The sequence below is a fragment of the Olea europaea genome, unplaced genomic scaffold (assembly GCF_002742605.1).
Source record: "Olea europaea var. sylvestris unplaced genomic scaffold, O_europaea_v1 scaffold1611, whole genome shotgun sequence".
Classification (NCBI taxonomy): Eukaryota; Viridiplantae; Streptophyta; class Magnoliopsida; order Lamiales; family Oleaceae; genus Olea; species Olea europaea.
In genome coordinates this window covers 120,652-139,135 of record NW_019233745.1, presented here as the reverse complement: position 1 = coordinate 139,135, position 18,484 = coordinate 120,652, and the positions used below count along the sequence as shown (strand labels likewise).

General features: G+C 31.8%; 2 protein-coding genes across 27 annotated transcripts; one reads left to right on the top strand and one right to left on the bottom strand.

Annotated features, from left to right (window-relative positions):
- The first annotated feature begins 886 nt into the window (after positions 1-886).
- Positions 887-13,920, top strand: LOC111377150. Of its 26 annotated transcripts, XR_002699662.1 has the most exons (10): positions 890-1,192; positions 2,750-2,865; positions 3,266-3,372; positions 3,567-3,732; positions 4,816-4,895; positions 7,946-8,213; positions 10,031-10,131; positions 10,436-10,535; positions 12,933-13,036; positions 13,315-13,920. XR_002699662.1 is itself a non-coding variant. In XM_023000209.1 (8 exons), exons 4-8 carry the CDS (start codon positions 3,632-3,634, stop codon positions 13,343-13,345), a joined length of 309 nt encoding a protein of 102 aa, XP_022855977.1. In that variant the 5' UTR covers positions 892-1,192; positions 2,750-2,865; positions 3,266-3,372; positions 3,567-3,631; the 3' UTR covers positions 13,346-13,920. The 26 variants fall into 26 exon arrangements, 2 of the variants coding, with proteins under 2 accessions (XP_022855977.1, XP_022855976.1); XR_002699648.1 differs by having other exon boundaries at positions 888-1,192; positions 10,436-13,036; XR_002699646.1 differs by having other exon boundaries at positions 888-1,192; positions 10,028-10,131; positions 10,436-13,036.
- Positions 13,921-16,158: 2,238 nt separating this feature from the next.
- LOC111377154 (mini zinc finger protein 2-like) lies at positions 16,159-17,106 on the bottom strand. Its single transcript, XM_023000211.1, has 2 exons — positions 16,566-17,106; positions 16,159-16,449 (listed from the first exon to the last, which is right to left on the bottom strand). The coding sequence occupies exons 1-2, from the start codon at positions 16,853-16,855 to the stop codon at positions 16,419-16,421; spliced, it is 321 nt and encodes a 106-aa protein (XP_022855979.1). The 5' UTR covers positions 16,856-17,106; the 3' UTR covers positions 16,159-16,418.
- Positions 17,107-18,484: the final 1,378 nt, after the last annotated feature.

Genomic DNA, 18,484 nt, shown 5'->3' with positions numbered 1-18,484 from the left:
CTTATATTGACTTAATAGTGGAATGAATGATATGATCGATAATCGGATTGGCACACTTCCCTATCTCGTAATTGATCGGATCATATTGACGAAGGGATTATAGTTTCACAGTAGAAGAACGAGTTTGATTTTATCATACCACGTGACATTTTTCGTTACATGTATTGCCCTGACACATTATTAGATGTCAATTTGGGATGGGAACGTGAATTGGTGATAAATTAAAATGACATTTTAATTTATCAAGTTTGGTTAGATCTAAATAATAATTCACGATATTAGACATCGTGATTGGAAACCTAATGGGTCGCACACAAAAAGAGTACTAGAAGATTGTGATTTGTCAATTAATTAATTTAACAAGCGTTGGATAAATTAATTAATTGTGTTGCTTATTTATAGACCTGAATTACTTAATTGAATTAATTAATTCATGGACCAGACTTAATTAAATAAATTAATTAAATATTGGATCGAGTCAAATCAAACCCGTTTGAGCTTATATAAATAAGTGACTAGAGTTTGTAATTTGTAGAAAACTTTTTTCTTGCTAACACCAGAGGAGAAAATCATAGTTTACTACAATCTTGATCTTTGTGTGGAATTATTTTTTGAGAATTATTTTTTGACCGTTTGGTAGGGATTTTGAGAATTATTTTTTGACCGTTAGAAGAAAAGTGGGGTCCACATGTGAGAAAAGAAGTCAAAAATTACGACTTAAATAGTAAAATAACGGTCAAAAAATCAATTTTTTGGGGCAAAAAATCACTACCAAACGGGGAGTTAAAAAGAGGATCCTAAATTCACTTTTCTACTTTTCACCCTACTTTTCACACGTGAACCGGATGTTTATTGTTCATTATCAGGTTTTGTACTATTGTGTAAATATCTTCTTTCATATACCATTTGTATTGGAGAAGCCAGCCAACAACAGAGGAACCAAAATCTTTAGGAAACCTTTATTCCTTCCAAGGCCTTGGTGCCGTTAAATTTGTAGACTCTCTCCACAAATCACAACCACCATTGTCTTGCTGTCACACTCCTCATTTGTCCGTCGACTCCGACTCCTCTTTGTCGAGGTGCCCACTCAACCAAGGAACCCCCAAAGAAACCCAGAAGATTGAGCCCTAACTCCATCTCGTTCTATTAGAACTCCCATTTTCCTTAATGGCAGCAACAAGATCTCTATTAGGTAAAGTTCTATTTTGTTTTGGTGTTGGAATCTCATTTATTGCTTTTTTTTTTTTTTGGAAGGGAGATGAGGATCTTGGATAAGCATTTTGATAACCTTGATCTAGCACACGAGCTTAAGTTTTTGCTCGATCTTTGGTTTGCAGTGTTAATCTTTTGTTTGATATTTGCTTTTTGTATATTTGTTTCTCATTTTCTTCATAACCGAGCTTTAATCTCAAATGCCTAGTATAATTAGTGCTTATGAATCTAACTACCTTTTATTTTTTTTTTGTTGTAAAATTTAACCGATCCAATGTTTCAACTTCCGTTGAAAATAAAGTTTTCATCTGTTATTTTTTCATTTGCTTTGGTATGACACATATGGGTGTTGATTATATATTATTGTGGAATTATATTTTTATTTTCATTTTCATTTTCACAATTGGATACAAAGGCTTATTTTGATCTTCTTGCAAGTCGGAGAGAACATGAGGAACCAAAAGATGCAACAAAGGGCAGAGATGTGTTTAATGAAAAGCCACCTACTGAACTCTTGGCTATATTAGATATAGGAAGAACTGTGACATCTCTTCCAGATAATATCGTTAGTGGTTTTCCTCTAAGTGATTTTATTGCATTTGAATTTCCAATCGGCCTACAAATTCATATAGAATCGGAAAGAGATTTTTTTTTTAATTTCTAATTTCTAGAAAGAGGAAATACCATGAAATAAAGCAGAATGACCTATGGAAGTGGCGCAAAAGGCTCAAATTTTGTAGCTTTATGTTCTAAGTATAGGTTCATTTAGAGTGGGTGAAGTGTACAAAATGAGAAAATAAAGTTAAATGTTGTTTGATTCCTTCTTCGATTTTCTCTCTATAGTTTATTGGGTTATTGTCTTCTTTAACTTCCTCTGTAATCTTCAGGCTAACCTTATGAAAGGAATTATCATTTACAAGTATTGTACATGATATAAATTTGTATAGACTATTTTTTCTTTATTTATATTATTCCGAAAGTCGACTGTAAACTGCATCAAACTTTATGAACAAAGATAATGACATGGAAGCTCTCTTAGGCACTTATGTACTTTATACTTTGGAATTGAAATAACATACTTTGAAACTTTTGTTGAAATTTTATCTTTCGGTTTTTCAATGTTATATGAAGTTATTGTGATTTTCTTTTTCTAAGCCACTATTAAGATGTGTTATGAATGAGAAAAATATTGTTCAAATGTAAATTTCGTTTTTGTTAGATAGAAATTTGGGTATATAGGCTGTTACAGTAAAAGAGGAAGGGTAAAATAAAAAACTTGCTAACTTATGTATTGTAAAAATTTTATGGAAGTTCTTAAAGCTTTAGGATGTTAAGGATTGTAGTAGATCGAGACACAAAAGTTTGGTTGAGTAGGTTAGGTTGTTTGAAATGTGACTTGCTTAATGTTTTGGACTTTTGAAGGAGATGATTCATAATACTGATGTAAGCTTATTTCGTTGGCCCTAGCACATTTTCACTACTACTTTCATATCACTTAAAACACTTGTCATGTTGCTAATAATGCCACACCTTTCAGTTATGTCATGGCATCAGTGAAGTAGGGGCATTTTTTGAGCGATTGAAAAGAGAGCTTCAAGCTTTGGAAACGGAAAATGTGCATGTAATTTTTGAGAACGAGCATTGGTTAATGAGGTAACTTTGGATTTTAAGCATTAACATCGAGGTGATGTTATTGTGATCCAATAAGATATTTTTGTTAATTGATAATTTTTGGCTTATGAGAGTATTCCCCTGTTTCATTTTTTTCTCATGGTTTCGTTATTGTGTTTGAAATATTAATTTTGAGGATGTGTATGTTGGCTGAACCACCTTCAAAATTTGTTTGGTTTATAAAAAACTAAGTCATTTGCAACATTGAAAATAAATTTTATATGAATACGAACTGTTCTATGGGCTATATTTTAGATATTGAACAATATTTTTTCCCCCTATGAATGGACAATTGGACTTCATTTTTTATGATGATTGCATTTTGTTTGAATTTCTTTCCTTTCAAGTTGACAGTAACGTGAGCCCTGAATGACTTATTTAGGGATCGTGCATGTACTACAGGACCTTCAGAATTGTGTTGAGGACATGGATGAATGGTTAGGCATTTTCAATGTAAAACTTCAACATATGAGAGAGGACATAAAATCGGTATGCATCTTCCCATATCGTGCTCTCAATTGAAAATGTATATTCTTGTGTCGTCTTGTGATTTTGCTCATATACATCATGCTAGTTATAAAACTATATGCTTCATAGAGTGTTCGTCTGATTCCAATTTCAGATACACTATTTAATGTTCGATTTTTTTTTGAGGTTTTAACAAATCATTCCCAAACAACCAGGATATTTCATGATGTTTGGTGGCTGATTTGTGAGGTTTCGTGATGAAAGAGACCAACTTCAAGTCATGGCTGAGATGAATGGAAGACCCATAGGAATTAACTCGGCTACTAGCAAACAAAAAGTGGGTGGTCACGCTAAAGCTATGATTTACCTTTCATCCTTGCGGTATGTTAGTTAGCTTATTACTTGGCTGCACCAAATTGACTCAAACTTGCTGAATTAGGTTTGGTTTTTTGCATGATGTGATCTGATTCCTGAATCTGGCTGTTTTTGCTTTAGAGATATTTTCAAAAATTGATGTCTATTCAACAATGCTGTTTAAGTATATTTCCTCTCAATTATGCTCTTGAATTCTTGAAGATAAGCACAGCTTACGACTACATTTCTTTGAAGTACTTCACAGTTTTCAGCTTCAAAACTTAAGACTTGCATAATCTCATAGAACTCCAGTCGTCTCAAAGCAAGATTTAGAAGGCCGTATCATATAGTGGCGTTGAGCTAATTAAAGCTAAAATGATAACACTTTTAGTGCAAGTCAGTTTTAGTTTAATGTTTCTTACTTTTGGCTCTGATGATGATGGTAAGTTGTTTTACTCAATACCATTTTTTTAAAACTCTATAGATACTATTGGACCTGTGCAACCTTGTTAATGGTGTTCATAAAAATTTGTTATTGTATTCAAGAATCTTTGGTGGAGTTGACTATACTAATTCCAAAGATATTAAATATGTTGTAAGTCATTGTTGTATTCGTATTGAAAGTGAAACATTCTGTGTATCCATGAATTTTTCCATTCAATTTGGCAATTTGTTTTCCTCTTTTTTCAGATCCGAAAACTTGATGATAGGAAGTCTAAGAGCCCTCGGAACAGAAATTATATCCAGATATTTAAAAAAAAAATAAATAGTTTCTCTCTCTCTCTCTCTCTCTTTTTTTTTGGGTATTATTTTTTTTTTTTTTAAGTGATTAAATTTTCAAAGAATGTCGATTCTCCTTAACCAAAAATAAAAAACCAAGGCAAGCATTTGGAATCCAGTTTCTAATATTACGTTAGAAATTAACTTCGAGCCTCTGTAACCTATACATCCGTGTAATCTCAAACGATTTTCTTCATAGTGGGATTTAACTCTCAGAACATTGTAATTCATACAATTGAAATCAAAGAATTCATGCAATAATATCTTTACGAAAGAAAATATCTCTTGAAAATAATAATCTCCTTTTCCTGTGTAAATCGATGAATTCAGGTGAACAAATACAAGCACAGCCCATCAAGAAGGCCACGTAGGAACGGCAGTAGAAGCAGAAGTCCTAGAAGGAACATAAGGTATTTTTCAATTTGAAGTATATTTGCCCGACCTCTAGGATAGACTTTATTTGTTCATTCAAGTAATATATTCCTTGTGCAGCAAATAAATGGATTGATCTGTTTCAATATCACCATCAAAATCTTATGTTAAACTATCCAGACATTCGATGAATGTCTCATCTAATTTTATAATATGCTTATGAATATAAATATATTGCAAAAATCAGTAATTGGTTCTTTGCTTGCAAAAATCAATGCCACCATTGGCATCTACTTACCTGCTAAACTGTTCGTGCTCAAGTATAAAATTCGAGAAATTAAATCCAAGGCAGAGCAAATTGAAACAATGGTTCAGGAAATATGTTGTGACATTAAGAAATTGAATTTTACGAAGAAGCACATTACAATTACTGCCCTTTTTTGTATTACCATGCTAGAATAGTCTTTTTTATTCGAAAATTTGGACATGATAATTTTGTTGTGGTGAAGCTTGTAATTCTATTTCGGATGGATTTTGTTGCTCATTGAACTCCACTATACTTGAAAATAACTCTTTTATTGATGGACATGTTCTCTCGAATGTTTAGTTAATTCATTTGACTGGAGTGTCGTTTTGAGAAATTTATATTCTCGCTGTCATGATTTATTCAATTGCTCAATTTCCTTGACAAGAACAAACAGGAATATGATATGATAAAAATTCTGCAAGGCACCACAATCTCAAAAAAGTAAATTAATCCAGAGACAAAACAACCAATTATTGAAGCATGTTATTTTAGCAAGTAAATGTCGATTCTTTGCTATCAATAAATCCTAATTTGTAGCCTTCCTTTCTACAAAGATCCGTTCTCGGATAAACCTTGACTTATATTAGTACTGAGGACTTCATTGAAGGAAGTGTGAGCGCTACCAATATGCTGATAAACATGCATAATATATATATCATTTGGCTGTCAAATTTTTATAGATCTCTCATTCTTTTGATCCTCAGTTGCTACTTGGGTTAATTTCTCGACTTGTAAAGTTTAGTACCCTTTGTCTTTATTAATCTCTTTCGCTGTTATTATTAACCCAAAAATATTAACACAAGCCTCAAATGCATAGCACCTGAAACAATAACTTGAAATTTGAAGCAATAAAAGTCATTAAATTCTCAAACCTCATCTTGCATCTTTGCCAAGTACAAAACAAAATGAAAACCCATTGACGGTGTAATTAGATAGGCACCCATAGTTTTAATATTCAATGCCTCAATTTGAGTGATCCAATTGTTGTTGATCAGAAGTTGCATGTATTTAATTTTAAATTCTTCTTATTATTGGATAATTTGTTTTGTTGTTGTATACAAAATTGATATCAAGACTATTTACTCTCTATGCATTTTTTCCTTTATTGGTTTTAATCTTCGTGAAATACTATTAACAAAAAACTATCTAAACCAATAGACTAGGCCTTTATGATAGTAAGATGAAACATGATAAATATGATAATTGTAAATTAGAGGGACTTGCTACATGTACATCAAGCCTCACATAATGGTTTACATAATGTTACATGACACTTTATTATTGGACAATTTTAAACATAGTTAACTTTTTCATTCAATTATTTCTCTACACATAATTTTTGGTACACTTTCTAGATGTCATTTTCTGGGCAAATAGCATAATCCATTGAGGGTTCTACCTAAACCAATAGAACTAAGCTTTTAAGATGGTGAGATGAAACATGATAAATATGATAATTGTAAATTGAAGGATCCTTGACAATAAATATCTCTATGTGTGTGTTTGTGGGTGAGTGTAAGATAGGGCCCTCTACTCATAATCACAAGTTGAATACTTTCAATTGTAGGTCTTTTTCTTCCTAATTTTGTTGGCATTTATTAATTTGTAGGCTACCTTTACCACAACTGTTCTGCCCTTGATATGATTATCTGGTGAAATGTCAAGGTGCATAGAAGAGGAAAATGAAGGAACTTAAATACATAGCTTGTGCTTACCTTAAAAATCAAACTTACAGGGTTAACACAATGGGTGCTTATCTAATTACACCGTCAATGGGCTTGCATTTTTTTTTTTTACTTGGCAAAGAAGCAAAGTGAGGTTCGGTAATTTAATGACTCCTTTTGTTTCAAATTTCACGGAATGGAATCTCGCATCATAACGATAATCAACCCATTATCAGAAGAATCTTGGGTACATATTGTTATCTTGACTGTTCTATAGATAGTGTGGATAAATTCAAATTTCACATTCCTCTTATATGATACTTTATGTCTCCTTTGAGATTCTTTAATTGTTAGTATATAAATGAACATGAACCTTTCCCCCTTTCTTAGGTGTATTTGAAGTTAGTTGTTGGATGATTACAACCACATATTAATGTGTCATAGGATGTTTTGGGTTCCACCACGATAATATATTTGGTAATGCAAAAATCAACTTAGCAAACCTTATTCCATATTCATCTGGTCAGCTATGTATTTAGAAGCAGGAAGAACTATAGGTTAGTACATCCATAAGAGTTCAGTGCAATGTTAGGAGTAGCCAAGGAAAAACTGAACGAATATTTAGTATCATCCTCTTCACATGTCTCTTTGTATATTTTGAAATGAATGCTTCAACTTTTTTTTGACTGTAAAAGATGATAATTTATAAAAACTAGCATATGAGAGTGTGTTTTTTATATCAATCATTTTATCAGCTTTTGAGTTGTTTCCATTTCAAAACTGGGTATAAATTTTCAAATATTTGTTCGTCTTAATTTTATAACACAGTTCACACTTAATTTTATAATGCAATGCACGCTATGTTTTAATTCATATGGATCTTAATTGATCACAACTATTTTTAGAAAAGAAAAACATATATATCGGATTCAATATATATATCATTACTCCTTCACATTGATACTAACATTAGCTTTTAATTAACACAACCCGTGCAACGCACGGGCAAATACTATACTATATTAAAAGAGAGGATGATAAGTGTACTGTTCATTTGTGCACCATTGTTTTCACAGTTGACTTTTTGTACACTGTTGGTCATTTGGTTCTTCTACAGTGACAGCCTCAATTGTTGAAAAATCACATTTGCTTCTACAGTAGAGCCACAATTTAACCGCCATTCAATCTCAAGAACAGAAAGAGATGATAGTCAACATCTCAATTATTGAGTTCTTTCACATGTGAGATTTGGTTTTCAATCTGGTGCTCCTTCTTCGCACGTCTTCACTTTCCCTTTGTCATCTTCTCTATCTTGATTGATTTCCACAAACAAAATCACAAGCTTGAAATTGGTTTCTCCTTCTTCGGTGTTTGGTGGGTTGCAGGTACTTCTATTCTACACTTTTTTTCTATTCTCGATCAAAATTCAAGATTTTAATTTTATCAAATCGATCAAGTTTATTTATGTAATTTCTCTTTCTTGCTTTTAGTATTTACTATTATTTATACAATCTCTAATTATTTTGTACCGGTAAAATGGTCTCCATTTTGGGTTCTTTTGACCATCCACTCTCTACATTTGAAATAGCCATGCATCCACTCAAGTGATTTTTTTCAAAACTTGCTCTTATAATAGATTTGGGTTATGCCTAGTTCGATTTTCTGATTTCTTTGTGGTAATCAATGGAAATCTCGAAAAGATATTGAAAAATGAAAGAAACCTAATATCCAATTCTCTATCTAATTTCTGTTACTATGTTTTCTTTTTTGTTACTATCATGGCGACTTGGTGCTAATTTACCGAAGAGTGAACAAGGAAGAAATACGTTTTTGAGCTGAGTTTGGTGTAAAAGAAATTACATTTGCTTAATTTTACCATGGAGATTGTTTGAAGAATCTAAATTTTATGGGGAAAATACTATCTTTTCGTTGTTTGTGATCAAATAATAACAGCAATTCTTGAAAAATGAGAATGAGCAACAATTAATTTCCTAATTTTGCTTAAACAGCTTGGAATTTCTAATATTACCTTCAACAAGATAATTAACAGGGTTCCCAATATCCATTTTGTCCCATGAGTTTGATGTCGTTTGGAAGTTTTTCCGAATTCTTCAAAACTTCATCAACTTTTTTCTGATGTGAAGTTTCCTTACTCTAAATTCTAGCTTGGAAGGGTACCATATCGATGTTCACTACACAAAAAAGGGGCTTTTGCAGTAGTCAAAAAAAATGCAGCAAAGGTCATTTACATCGTTTTTGCGTGTGTTGCGGGGTTGATATTGCCATTGAAGGAAGAGATGCAACAACGTTTATTCACCATTACAAAAGTTCAATTTTTGCAATGCTTAAAAACTGTTGCAAAAGATGCTTTCGCAATGTTTTTTCAACCTTGGCTTTAACATTTTCGCAACGTTTACAAAAGTTATCTTTAGCAACGTTTACAACACATTGCGAAAAATCAAACGTTGCGAAAAGTAATCTTTTCACAACGTTCAATAAATGCCGAAAATCATAACTTTTCGCAACGTTCAATAAATGCTACAAGAAATGATTTTCACAACGTTATCTTTTCGTTGTTTAATAAACGTTGTAAAGGGTGACATTAGCAATATTCACTTAAAAAGTGTTTGATAAAGATGAGGCCGGTATAAAAGATCTAATATCACTATTTTAGGGTTTGTCATTTGTTCGATGGGACCTACAAAAAAATGGAAAAATAGGAAAGAAAAAAAGTCCCTTTGTTTTGGAAATTAAATTTTGCCCCCTGATGTCAAATCTCAATTATTAACACCAGTGGAAACATTCATTTATTAAAATGTTGCAATAAACCATTTTAGCAACATTTGATTGATGAATGTTGCATGTTACATGTTGCAAAAATAATATTTTGTTGTAGTGGTTGATGGAAAACATGACCTCATTTCCTTACCACCCTGTAAGTCATGACTATTGAGGATCTAGGGTCTTGTGATATATGGGACTTGCTCAAGTGTTCAACTAATGTTCTAAGGATTCACATTTCAAGATGCCACTGGATTATCTTTGATGGGAGACATTAATGTCCATTCTGTTTTCGCTGCTTCCTTGCCCACATCACACCCTGGTTTTGCACCTCAATAGAATCTTCATTGATCTAACGGATGGAAGGCTCCACTTATTCTAGAAAGGCTGGTTAACTTGATCGTTGGTATTCTTTCAGCAGGCATCCACTTTGTAGAACGTATGGTTGTCAAGAAGTCTTGGATGCAGTACAAGCTAATAAAATCTTCAAATATGTCGCTTATTTCTTTGTTGCACTGATAGGTGAACCTTTTAATAGCATGTATACCACAAATGTAACCTCTTTTAATTCTTTCGTTGAAAGCTTCTGAGATTTATTCAAAAGAATTTCTTCTGATAGCATGCAAGACATGAAGTGAGTATGGAGTTAAAGAAAGAAATTGACTTTTTCAGAGGCATTGTGATAGCACCATACATGCATAACTATGACATTGTTGTTTTAAAGACAACTGCAATATGTAAATATGGAGTGATTTGTGGATTCATTGATAAATTAAGGTTTGAAATTATGTTTGTACTCGACTGATTTTATTTTGTAATTTTGCAGTTTAGAAGAGCTTTCGCAAAAACTGACGACACATTTGCCAGAGTGGACGCCGTTCTTATGGAAGCGAAGAAAATGTTTGAGACCAAGTGCTTGTACATTGGTATTATGAATTATTATCTTAAGCCTATGCAAAGTAATAAATGAACAGTGACGTATGAGGTACTATTACAAACGTTTGACTTTTTAATCTTTACAGTTGATTTACTTGTTTTATTTGTCAGTATACGACTTATATGCCCGTAGTCAATGCCATTGCAATTTAGGGTACTAATTTATTACTTGAGGACAATGGTCTATAAACCCTAAAGATTGTTTCATCTTAATATTCTTATTCATATTTACTAACCCATTCCATTAGTTGACTTAGTGGTGATATTGAGTCCAATTTTAATTCATTTTAATAAAGAGCCAATCTCCTACAAAGCTATGTGTATTTATCATACTATTGAATCCCATTTGATGCCATTAGCATCATTAATGGCATCGAGTAGACTTATGTGCAACTTGTGTTGTTTACAAAACCAACAAGGGAAACCAAGTTTGCAAGAGTTCAGTAGAACTATTGGGGAAAATGATTTTTTCATTTTCTCACTATTTTATATACCCTCTTTAAGTATGTTCTGATTTTGATAGAAATTTTTGCACTTCTATAATAAATGATACTACAAATTCAAATTCTTTAGCATTAGTTGCCTTATATAAACATCATTTAAAGATATCTTTTAGTGTCATTTATTTAGACTTTCTATTGCCCATTGTGAAACCTACTGTGTATGAAATGGTCAGCTAAAGCCTATATAGGAACTTGGGATTTGTTGAGAAATGGGGCAAATAATATGACTACTATATTTAGGAGCAAAAGGTTTTGTATTGGACTTTTTCTTTGCCATACTCGGAGTAACTCTTTTGATTAAATATAAGTTAAATGTCATTATTATGTAGTTATTCTTTTGGTCTTGGAAACTCATAAAGAGCATGTTTGTCTATGCCTAAAGAAAAGCATAGTTTTGGCTCAAGCATGTTTGACTCATTATTTATTTAGGGAGTAAGGCTCATTATTATTTAGGTTTGGAATTGGTTACTGTTCATTGTTGTAAAAGAAAGAGAAATAGAGGAAGCTATTTGTCATAATCTGCCAGGTAATCCAAAAATAAAATCCACGTTAGCTACTTGATCTTCTTCCTTCAAATATACACTTACGAATAACACAGCCAAAATAGGAATTAGTAATTGAGCAGGGGTGCAAACGATAAGCAAAAATAATAACCGCTGACTGTAATCAAAGTGAAGAGTGATATTCTTCAGTCTTGAACTCCTATAAGTAACACTTGAGTAGTTAGTGTAAAGCGTGTGAGTTCTAACAAAAAGCTTGCATATTTGAGTTATCACTTTGACATCATTTTTCTTTAAAGCGGGGAAGATTAAAATGGATGGTGCACTGTTTAGCAGTGTCCACAGGAATAGAAAACCTCTGGTAAGATTAGCATTCTTCTTTGTATGCTTACATGGGCTGATCTCAGTATTTTGTGTGAAAATGTTGTCTACTTCTAGACAGAAGCTTTAAGTGCGGAAAAACTTGAACACACTTAATATACCTCCGGTCAAAATCATTTGAGTCTCTCCCTCTCTCTGTATATTTATTTGTATGCATACATAAATTATTGAATTTCATATGAGTTTTTGTTTTCGATTTATTCTTACTCTTTGTTGTGATTTTGTGAATATCATGTTAAGAATAAGAAGATTTTGTGTTTATTTTTTAGGTTTTTGAGCGACAATTCAAGATTCAACCAACCACTCAGCTGTATGAGAATAATTCAATTTCTTCTCTTTTTTCAACTACTATATTTTTCTCTTGCACCTCCTTTTTCTTTTTATTTTTTTGGGTATTTTCACTTGCAAGAAATTCTACTTTTGTTTGATGATTTTTAAATAAGAGACTCAATTTGTTAATTATTGTAATTTTTAATGCGGAACACAGTCCAAATGAGGATACAATTGACTCTGTGCATTTATCTCATCAACATGCTTTTAATTTGGATCTTCTCATATCATAAAGTAACACTCTAACATTACCTTAAAAAAAAAAACACAGCTTGCACGGGTGAATGACTAGTCTAGAAAAGGTATAATTTTTATCAAAATTTATATCTAAGCACAAAGCAGATCCGTTGTGAGAATTGAAATTTGTTTTATTTTCCATTGTTCCGATAAGTAAATTCCTAATAGATTGAAGATTTTGTTCCAAGTTTTTTACTAACGCTCCTTTTTTTCTTGTCTTTCTCTTAGATTGTACTATCAACTTTTAGTTCCCTAGATCTAGACCATGAGAGTTTTTTGTTTTGTTTTTTTTTTGGCTTTGGCTTTGTTTGGAGTCTACATTTTCAAGTTTTGTCAATTTTTTACTTCATGTTTTGCTGAATTTGTTTGGTTTGTGAAAGCTGATTGTTCTATTATACTTGCAATTCTAACTACCTTATTTATTATTATTTTTTAGGTTAGACATGGGTAACGAATCTTCTAAGCGAACTGTTTAATTTATCACAATGAAAGTCTGTACAATTATGAATCCTCGACAGACGAGAACTTCTCGACATATCAGTTATGTGACCTATTTGTTGCGATGAACTATTGTTTCCCACAATTTGTTTCAATTATTTTTGACAGATGAGTCATCCTTCGATATGAACTGTCATTCTCGACAGTTAAATGCAGTATTTCTCAAACATTATAGTTGATTTTTTACTTTCTTATATGTGTGTTTCGCATTAACATCTGAAGAATTGAAAATTTTATATACACTCGTTTCATTTCGTAATATACAATCTAGAAATATTGAATTCATATCCAATAGTATTGTAATTGTTGTTTTCAATTAGATGGAGGAGACATCAACCCGTGTTTGAATAGTCATGAGGGTCCATGTCCAATGGGAACCAAGATGTAAATGGTATTTGCGCTAATTATGAGGAATTCAAAATTTTAAATATTCTCATCTTATTTTGTTGTTTGCAAATTAGAAATAATAAACTCATGTCGGTTAGTGTGGCAAATGTTGTTTTTAAATGGATGGAAGAGTCATAGAGCCCGAAGTGTCATGCTCGGACAATGAGAAAGTTCCCTTAGCTTGTAGTGATGGAGGCAGTCACCACACTCGTCTAAAGCAACAATGTTGTTAACACAAATAGGCAATGATCGACACACATTAGATTTCCTGAAACATCTACTAGTACTCAATGTAGCAAGAAGAGAAGAAAGAGAGTAAAGAAATAGTGTATTGAAATTTGTTAATACTACATTAAATTGATTTGTAACAGTGTACTAAATGATCTCATTTTGCTTCCTTTCAAGAATGTGGTTATAAAACATGATTTGGTGGTTGCGTTCACATGTGGTTACACATTTTATCATTTATCATTTCTCATACTTGATGGATTGTTCGATTAGCAAGAGAAAAATTGTTGAGTTATGTATTATACTTTTGTAAAGGATAAATATGGTAACGTCTTTATCAAATGTTATGCAACAGTTTATCCCTTATGCATCTTATTAGTAGTTACATCTCCTGCTTCGCAACCAACTGTCAAGAATGATAGAAATTTGTTAGGATGTTATGCAATGTCTCTAAACGTAATAAAACGCTAATAATTATGTAAGTTGAGAATTTGCTGGAGAACAACATGTCTTTTATACATATTTTTTGTAGTCAAATTTTCGACTTTGCTACAATTTGTCGAGAATGATAGAAACCTTCTGTTGGGATGGTATGCAATTTTTGTCTATGTAATTTTTTTGCTTATGAACTTAAAGACGACTAATATTTGCAAACAATAATAAAATGAAAAATGATAATATAACTTTAGATGTGCAACGTCATCGGGGGAACATTTAAAATACAACTTTAATTACTTTCAGACATCAAGCCTATTTGAGTTGTTTAGAATGGGGTTGGAACATGTGATCCGCTTATGACCAACTCTACCATAGCGAGTGCATAGGATAATATTTGTTGGAATTAAAATAAAAGTAGTTTTGTCCACTCTCTACTTCCATTTGTCATCCACATAAACAAACTTCCTCCCATACGACATGATGAATCTCAAATGATTACTAATACCTAAAAATTGAAATTGCAATAGTAAGAACTCTGCACAATCAATATGTCGATATTTAATAGCATGAAAGTGACATTTTTGAATATTTAAATCCATTTAATAGCAAAAGGTGAAATGAATGGTTGAATCCCGATAGTTTCAAAATGTCAGGTTCGACGGTTGAGATGTCTAATATGACGGTTTCAAAATGTTAAATTCGATAAGTGAATTGTTGGAACTGTCGAGAAACTTGAAAAAATATATTTGGTACCTTGGAAGAAATTATTCAAAACATTAATGGTGTTAATCAATTCTCAACTGTAATATTTTCCCAAAAATAAATAATGAACAACTTAATACTTCATTAATTATGGAATTCTTTACATTTTCTAAAGAATGTTGGTATTTTTTCCCCTTAAAAATATATCAAGAATCAAACAAATCAATGAATAAGAGTTACAAAAATTTCAAATAAATATGACAATGTTCTATTTAATATTTAAAATAGTAAGTTATAAGATGAAAATATAAATAATTTATAATAGTTAACCTCTGAAAAATTGATGATGAATCCAATAGCAATATTTTCTTGATGATGAAATGAAGAAGATGGATAAGAAGTTAGGGTTTGTGAATGGTAAGAAGATGTGTTTGTTTGTTTGTTTTTTTTTTTTTAACTTTTCAAATTCTTTTTTTTTTTCAAAAATTCATATTACCCAATATAATAATCATAGCTCTAATATTTATAATATACAAAACAAATCATCACATCACAACGTTAATGACATTCAAATCAAGTAATAAATACTTCTGAAAAAGGTGTCATTAAGGGTAGTATTAATAAAAGATTGTACCAAGCAAGGGCAGGGGTTCTTCTTTGTTTGTAAAAGGTATGGGGTTCAATTCCATATCCATCCAGTTTTTTGTTTAATTTTTTGTTACAATAAATGATAAATAAACAACTATAGTTTTTGTTTTTGAAATAATTTCTTTGAAATTTTTTTTCACTCAAATTATTAGTTCATAATATAGATACTTTTATCATTTTGTTTTATAAAATTCAAATTTGGACAATCTAAAAATTGCTCTTATTCTTTTAAGAGTTTGAAAAAAAATAAAATTATCTTGGGGTAAAAAATAGTTCTAGTTCTAAAATTCATTGTTTTCAAAATTTTGCAATTTGGCATTAAAATTATAATTGTGAATTTGTAGTTGGGATAAATAATTTATGTTGTATGAGTTATAAGCTATAATTTATCATTTATGAGTTATAATTTGTCATTTGGGAATTTATGTTTAGAAAAAAAATCAATTGAGAAGATGTTGAGCTCAATTCAACCATGTGTGCTTTGTTTTTTTAATCAATTCTAATTGAAAAAAAAAAAAATTGGGGCATTTTTGCAGATTATTGAACGATTTTTTCAACTGGAATGAAAGTCAATATCTATTTATTCTAATTCTAATGGTGCATTTAGTTCTAGTCCATACGATTTTTTAAATATTACTTAGTTAAATATTAATAAATGACCCTGTATCGCTATCACGGACATTCACTGTTGATAGTAAATGTCCAACGTTTGCAATCAGTCATAATTGAACTCATAGCCTAGATTCGTCCATTCCCATAATCCTTTTAATTGAAATGAAAACAGAATAAATACATGTCTTTTCAACGGAGCAACATTTTTTTTACATAATTATGATAATGTTTACTGCTCTCCATTCACCATAGGATTTCTTACAACAATCTGTGTTAAAAAGGTTACTAAACAATCAGCATAAAGTCTTGTTTGGATCCTCCATATTTTCTCCTTGTACCTCTGGAAGAAAGACCAGCACGTCTCATTCACTATCCCTATTTTATTGAGTGGTTTTAGGCAAGAGAGATGTCAATACCAAAGTCCCCACACAGGCGCACAACTGGAATTTTGGAAAGAAAAAAAATGAAGAAGAAAAAGAGAGATCATAGACAACATACAATCACACACCAGATCCCTTATGTAATATGTATGTAATATTGCACTTAATTACCCTACCCACAGCCGTTTGAAGAAGGGGAAGAATGGTCAGAAACTACCACGGTTTCGACTTCTCTTCTGTGGAAGTTTCTGTGACAGCCACAGGCAGCGCAAATGAGTGCAGCACTGCTTCCCTCCTGCCCACATGGCATGAATTCTCGGCAGCCATCTACGGCATATCCTCCGACATTTGCAGCGTGATTCTTTTGGCACTCTCCATATCTTACAGTCCTAACTGTAAACGATGAATTTGTAGAGCTCCTTGAAGAGTCATCATCTCTCTTGAAGATAGCTTGACGCTCCGTCATTTCTTCTTTAACAAATGCCCTTAGTTTTCAAGGTAATTAGAAATTCAAGACTAAATGAACTGATATGAGAAGACACAATAGAAGGGAGGACGCGGGAGGGATGCCGAGGGGTGTTGGGGGGTGTGAGAAGAGAGAGAGAGAGAGAGAGAGAGAGAGAGAGAGAGAGGCATATTTATACAACCAGTCAACATTTCCTATCATTGATTAACCATATAAAACTGTTGAGGGATTTAACAAATATGCCTATGTTTGACTCTACTAAAATGAAATTTTGAGACAAAAATATGTTTTAGAATAGTATTAATACCTGAAGTATCGAGCAATCCAATAGCTAGGAAGGGGCTTAGAAGTGCCTCCTACTACACCACACACATTTGGCTCTACATATTTCTATTCCTGGTCCAATTTTTCGGAGAATGTATAGTTAAGAAATAATAAAGAATTTGAACTACGTTTAACATTAATTTATGGGAGAATGTATGGTTGAAAATAAGTTTTGAAAGAGAATAATGTTATATATCTTTACTAGTAATGTTAGAGCACTAATTTAGATGACCATACTCGATATATTCAATTAAATAAATTATGTGACATTACATTTAAATAAACCTATTATTTTATGTAGTTGTCGCTTATACAGACACTTGACATTAGTAGTGCTAAATAACACTGGAAAATGGAGCCTAATCAAGGACATACTAATCTAATTTCAGAAACATAAAATAACAAGTGCAAAAAAAAAAAAAAAAAAATCATTTTCTTAAAAAATCTACATGTTTATACAAAGTGTTGGGAGTTATGTCATATTATAAGATTGATTTTATCAAAATTGTGCCAGATTACCACTTGACAGCATTTTATTAGTAGTTAGCCCAAAAACATTTTTCAATTATCAATAAAATATCGTTAAGTATTAATTTGGCACAATTCTGATAAAATCAATCTAGTAAAATGACATAACTCAAGTATTTAGAGTTAATGTAGTATTGGAGTAAACAAAAGTACAAGAATGAAATATCATACGTACTCGTATTTAAATTTTTATGTGAGTCTTTATTTCCATAGGATACTAATCTCTTACCAAAATTGTTACATATAAAATATGAGTTGGTATCCTTTTGAAAGTGCAATCAATGCACATCCATGTCATTTTAAAGCAATTACTTTTGAATGATCGTCGTGAACTGACTGCCCAACATCCTAACAGCTAATAATTAGCTAGCTAAAGAAAACATTTCTAAAACCATAAATAATTAGATAGTGTTTTTTCCATTTGGCCCATAATCTCTCTCTCTCTCTCTTTTTTTTGGGCCTTTTTTGTGGGTGGTGGGTCGGGTGCGTGGGGGTCGATGAGCAGCTAAGCTGAGGTTAAACCCAATTTTCCGTGGCCCCTAAACTAAAGTTAAAGGCTGGTTGATGTGATTTTTATAACAAAAATTGCAAAAAAGGTGTGTGGACAAACCGGTCAAACCCCCTTTGTCTTCTCTCTTTGTCTATGGCAAATACTTAGTTTTGACTCATGTCATAGAGCGATTTGCATTTTTCCAGATTAACCACCTAACACATAGGTTAGATTATATTATTATTATTATTATTCATTCCACTTTAGCTACAGTTAATTTGAAATTA

Bases quoted from the DNA above. Each gene is read 5' to 3' on its own strand.
- LOC111377154 (XM_023000211.1), bottom strand. From the start codon at position 16,855: ATGACGGAGCGTCAAGCTATCTTCAAGAGAGATGATGACTCTTCAAGG. The intron at 16,450-16,565 runs GTAGGGTAATTA...CCAAAATTCCAG, and splicing joins CCTTCTTCAAACGGCTGTGG to TTGTGCGCCTGTGTGGGGAC.
- LOC111377150 (XM_023000208.1), top strand. From the start codon at position 3,632: ATGGCTGAGATGAATGGAAGACCCATAGGAATTAACTCGGCTACTAGC. The intron at 3,689-4,815 runs GTGGGTGGTCAC...CGATGAATTCAG, and splicing joins CGGCTACTAGCAAACAAAAA to GTGAACAAATACAAGCACAG. The intron at 4,896-10,435 runs GTATTTTTCAAT...GTAATTTTGCAG, and splicing joins AGTCCTAGAAGGAACATAAG to TTTAGAAGAGCTTTCGCAAA.